Below are 5,406 nucleotides of genomic sequence, written 5' to 3'. Positions count from 1 at the left end.
CACCGTTTCGAAGTTAAAGTTGACGATGTGAAGTTGCAGGGAGTCTCCTGGGCGAAGGGGACAAAGGGAGGAGGCCGTGAGGTCACGGTCACGCCGGGGGGAGCTGGCCGGCGGGAACGGGAGCGGACGTCACCTCCCGTCTCGCGACAACGCTACGCGGCTGCTCCAAAGGCGCAGGCACCACCGTGACCGCCACAGACAAGTCAGGGACATCATGCCCGGTGGCCACGGGGGACGGCCTGGAACACGGTCGCCTGTCCCCGAAGCTCCTTGTCGCCCTGAAACCTGCGCGCTCGACAACGGCAGGGAGAAGCCGACGGCGGCCGGGGCCTTCGGTCTCGAAATGTGACGCCGCATTCAGTCGGGGTGGTGTGTGCCGCGGGCGGGTCGGCCACTCCGAGAGCAGGCGACGTGCGTGTTTGAGCACAGGGCGCAGAGGCAGGGACACCGTGGGCGACGAAGCTGGCTCCCTGCCTGCCGTGGAAAAGACGGGACGCTGGAATGAGGCCTGTGGCGCTGGGTCAGAAGTGGAGGCATAAAAACCCATGATCAGTAGATCGTGGACAGGTGGAGAGACAGGGAGAGAGATGGATGGAAAGAGGGATAGAGGATGGGCAGATGGACGGATCAATGGATGGATGAATAAACGAATGATGATGATAATAACCATGATGATGATGATGGCGATGATGATGGCTAGATAAATAGGTGACAAATGGATGATAGATAATAGCTAGAAACACACGTACATTTATGATAGATGATAGATAATACATGATAGATACTTAGATCGATGATACATAGATAGAGAGAGAGAAAGATAGATAGATAGATAGATAGATAGATAGATAGATAGATAGATAGATAGAGAGATAGATAGATGATCGATGGGTCGATGGGTGGATGGGGCGGAGACAGAGAGCACGTAGATGTAGATTGATAGACACAGAGACAGGCGCACGGGGGGTGGATGAGAGGCCCCCCCATGTGTGGCACCCAGCAAGATGCACGTGAGCCGGAAGGGACAGACCCCCGTCCACAGAGGGCTGGGGTCACGGGGTCAGGCACTCATGTAGCTTGTCCAGCTCTGGGCAGCCCCCCGCCCCTGGAGGAAGACACGAACACCCCGAGGCCCCAGCGCTGTGGGCTCGGCCCCGCTGCTCTGCCTGCTGGGCACGAACAGGGTCCCCGTGCATCCCGTGGTTCAGAGTTCGCCGTGACCTGTGGCATGGGCCCTCACTCGTCCAGAGTGAACCCCAAACCCGTCCTGCACTTCACCCATCTGTCTCCAGATCTGTAAGCAACCGTCCCTCTGCCCACTCCGATCCCACGGGTCAGCGGCTCTCCACCCTGTGGAAATAATCAAGGACCCTCCGCCCGAATGGGAGCAGGCAGAGGCTGTTTCCCCAGACCTTGCTGTAGCGAGGGTGTCCTCCAGCGGGGGTAGGGGAAGAAGGAGCGGAGGGAGCGGGGGCAGCTTCGTGCTGGGTGCAGGGGACGGCTTGGAGGGGGTGGGGGCTGCCGGCCCAGGATGGCGGACATGGTCCCTGGGCGCGGGGTCCCCGGAGGTGGCATAGAAGGACCTGTCTGGCCCCCTCTGCCTGGCCGTGGGTCGGGGGCACTCGGGGGCCTTTCCCAGCTTGCGTGTCCCACAGAGGTTCTGGGAATCAGTGCAGTGCGGGGGCCACGTTTGTGGGTGCGTGATCCATGCCCTCATTTCTCGGGGCGGACACAGCTCTCCTGGTGTGTGCCGCGGCCACTCCTGAAGTCACCCAAAGTCACCACCTGCAGTGTGGGCCGCCTGCAGCTCGCTCCCACCAGAGATGAGGGACTCGGGGAGGCCATGAGGGACTTGGGGAGGCCGCCGGGCTGCGGGAATCCCGCCTCCCCGGAGCGGTGTGCCCTTCCCCCGTGCTGACTGCCCTCGAGCCCTCACAGGGAGCAGGCGGCCGCCGCGGTGTCACCCAGCGTGCAGTCACGGCCCGGCCGCCCGCCGTGGAAAGCATCTGATCAGTCACCCAGGCGCCTGGGTTGCCAGCAGGACGGCAGATGGGCGTGAGGGTCACTGCGTCCGTCCACGCCCCACACGGGCAGCCAGCCCCCGGGCACAAGGCAAGAGCGTCGACGTCATCGGGAGGGAGGACTGGGGGCCACTGTCCGCTGCCCTGTCCCGTCTCTGCTCAGTGCACCTGCTGCGTGGCCGTTTCTTCTGCATCTCAGAGAGACCCGGCTGGGTCCTGCCCAGCGGGCGTCACGGAACCGTGACGGGGACGGAAGGACAGAGGCGTGGGGGGCCGTGCCAGCCCTGTGAGTCGTTCGCGGCCTCGCCGTGGCCGTGCGGTGTCCTCACGGGGCCATAAAGCAGGTTCGGGATGGGCCACGCCGCGACCCTTCGGCGTCCTCTGGGGAAATCCAGATGAGAAACGGAGGCTCCGCTCTGTCCGGCGACTCTCCGGGGAGACGCGCTGCCCGCCGGCTCTGCACGGCCTCCTTGCAGGACAGTCCCATCCCGCTGGAAAGTGCGCAAAGCCTTTCAAGATACGAAGCTCTTTGCCCCATGTAGGACTCACGAGTGCCCTTGTCCGCGCCCTGCGGTCATGTTCGAAACGTAACGTAAGGGTGTGGGGCCGTCATCCCCCAGGTCCTGGGCAGCTCGGTGTCCGGCCCCAGGCTGCGCGACCAGCTCCCGGGCCGCAAGGACCAGTGTGACTGACCACTGGACAAAGCGTCCACCGCAGAGGTGGGGCCGCACCAGGCGACTGTGGGCTGCGGGGGACACGTGTCCACGCAGCTCCGGCCCCGTGAGCTCCGCCCGCCGGCTGTGCCGAGCTCGTCTGTGTGACAGTCTCGGCCGGGTCACTCCCCGCTGCGTCCTGCTCGGCCGCCCGCGAGGCGCTGTGCCGTCCGCTTCCCGCTCGCTAGGAGCGCACAGCTTCCTCCTCCGGCGAGGACGCTGCCTCGGGGCTGGCGAGCGGCTCCTGTTGCCGTGACGTTTCCCCACCGCTCGGGGAATTCACCGCCGCGGCCGCCCGCCTGCCGGTTCCCAGCCGTCACGCGGGCTCCACGTCCACCGACCGCCACCACGCCCCTGCTTTCCGGTGCCGGCTGCTCCGCAGAAGGACCTCACGCCCGGCACAGCCGCGTCCCCCACGGCAGCCGCTCACAGCGCACGTGCTGCCCGTTTTCCTGGTCGTTACGAGCTTCTCTCCGATGCTTCACAAGCCACAGGCGTCCAGTGCCAATTGCACAGAGCGTCCCTGAGCGAGGCCGCCACGGCCACGGGACCGTCTGTGCGTAGAAAGGGAGACGGACGAGGGCTGCGCTGCCCATGTCCACCCCGTCAGCCGTGCGTTCCCGCGGCGAGTCCCGCCTCCCCGGAGCCCCCTCGTCCACCCAGGGCAGGCTGCAGGGGACACTGCAGGGAAAAGCCACCGAAGAGGCAAGTCGTGTAGGAGCCGCCCACGCGCGGTCCTGTGCATCGCGCCGAAATTTTTGTTTTTTTTAAGAGAAGCCACTTCATTTTGAGCTTTAAAACTCTTGTTTAAGACCCTCCTAGGACACCCCCTGCAGGGATCGTCCGTGCTCCGGACTTGGGGTCGTCTGCATCGACAGGGGTGGCAGCGAATTCCCGCCTCGTTGCCGTGTCCCGACCAGCAGGCGTTCCAGCGAGGGACCGCAGGGTCGACGTCTGAGAGTCACCCCCTCGGATACGTAGACTGCACTGTGACCCCTCGCGGGGGAATATTCCTCGGCCGTGGAAAGGAGGGAGGCCGGACACGTGCTACGTATGACGTGCAGGGACCCTGGACACACAATGCTCGGTGACAGACGCAGACGCAGAAGAAACGTCCACTGTGGGGACGTTCACGGAGACAGGAAGAGGGTGCCAGGGCCGGGGAGGGCGTGGGGGGGGTTTAATAATGGGATGCGGTCCTTTTGGGGCGATGAGCTAGGTCTCGGATGGCGCGTGGGGACAGCCACACAGCCCCGTGAGTGAGCTGCGCAGCCGTGGACGCTGAGGCCTCGCTGGCCGAGGGCACGCTGCGTGGGCCGCGGCCCTGTACAGCTGTCCCCTTCCTTCCCCGGCGTCCGTTGGCGTCAGCTCACAGCTGCCGGACCCTCGTGCTGAGCAGGGACCGCACGGGCGGTGCCTGACACGGGGCTCCCTGTCGCCCGCCCGCCCGCCTCCCCCAGGCGCCTGTGAAACCTCTGGGGCTTTTGAAAAGCTGGCTTTGATTCATAAGCCTCCTGCTCCAGCCTCTTCTCAGAAAAACAAACACGGTGACATATCTGCAGATGAAGAGATTCGCCACCCCTGGGTCACCGCTTCGATACCAAGAATTTCCTGCTAGAGGCAGAACCCGGTTCCCGGTGAAAAAAATGCGCGCACACGTACAGAGAAGGCGACTGATGAGTGATAAAAATTGCCTTTAATGAGCTCGCGTGCAGCGAGGGACTCTCAACCCGGGTACCGCTGGGCGATTCGCGGCACAGCACGTAAGGCCGGCTCAGGGCACGCTGTGCCCCCTCCCCCTCCCTCCTTCCGTCCTGCCGTCCTGCCCTGTTTCTCGCCTTCATTTTCCACGCAGCCAAAGTGCTAACAACAGCATTGGATCGAGCGCACTTGACGTTCACTGCCGGCTGCACGGGGTGCGAGCCCCTGACGCCATCGTCCCCGGGGCCCCCTCTCTGACGATAAACTCACAGCCGTCACCACACAGAGCACACGCGGGTTGCCGTGACCTTGTCGTGGCTCGCCGCGGCATCCCCTGTCCCCGTCCTGCGTTCCGTGCGCGTGGCTCTTTGTCGCAAGGGCCAGCTGACGGTCCACTCCCAGGGCACAGAGTGCGGTTTCCTGGGCAAACCCTTTACGGTCTTGGAAAACTGTCATCGCACCTTGGTGTCTGAAGTGACAGCGGCGGCGACCTCTGGGGTCCCGCCTTTCCGCTACCATAACCCATCGACCTCGGGGCTCCTGCTGTGCTGTAACTAGAGGCCACCAAACACTGCCTGCAAACTCCGAAGGTCCGCGAGGGGCCACACCGAGCTCACGGCAGGTCCTGGGCACACCCCACCCACAGAGTCACCAGCCTGGGTGGCGGCCGCAGCCCAGGGCCCGTCACAGCAAGGATGTATCTTTGCATTGCTCCCCAGTGCTGAGGACCAGCCGTGTGACATCAGGTGTCCCAGGGTCATGTGCCCTTCGGAGGCCCCATGGGAGGGTCCCTCCTGCCTCTCCCAGCGTCTGGGGATCCCAGGCGTCCCTGGGCTAGTGGCCACGTCCCTCCCGTCTCTGCCTCCGTGTCCACGTGGCTTCTCCTCTGTCTGTGTCCCCTCTTCTGTCTCTTTTGAGGACACTGTCACTGGGTTTAGGGCCAGCTGCTCAGGATGACTTCCGGCCAGATC

General features: G+C 64.1%; 1 protein-coding gene across 1 annotated transcript in view; it reads right to left on the bottom strand.

Annotated features, from left to right (window-relative positions):
* The window catches only part of CRLF2 (cytokine receptor like factor 2), a 33,316-nt gene that overhangs the window by 23,447 nt on the left and 4,463 nt on the right, over positions 1 to 5,406 (bottom strand). Inside the window, exon 3 of the mRNA XM_011385779.1 lies at positions 3,128 to 3,415. Coding sequence (XP_011384081.1) covers positions 3,128 to 3,415 — 288 coding nt within the window. The remainder of the gene's footprint in view (positions 1 to 3,127; positions 3,416 to 5,406) is intronic.

The sequence above is a fragment of the Pteropus vampyrus genome, unplaced genomic scaffold, assembly GCF_000151845.1.
Source record: "Pteropus vampyrus isolate Shadow unplaced genomic scaffold, Pvam_2.0 Scaffold795, whole genome shotgun sequence".
In the NCBI taxonomy this organism is placed as follows: domain Eukaryota; kingdom Metazoa; phylum Chordata; class Mammalia; order Chiroptera; family Pteropodidae; genus Pteropus; species Pteropus vampyrus.
This window is presented reverse-complemented; position numbering and strand designations above follow the sequence as displayed.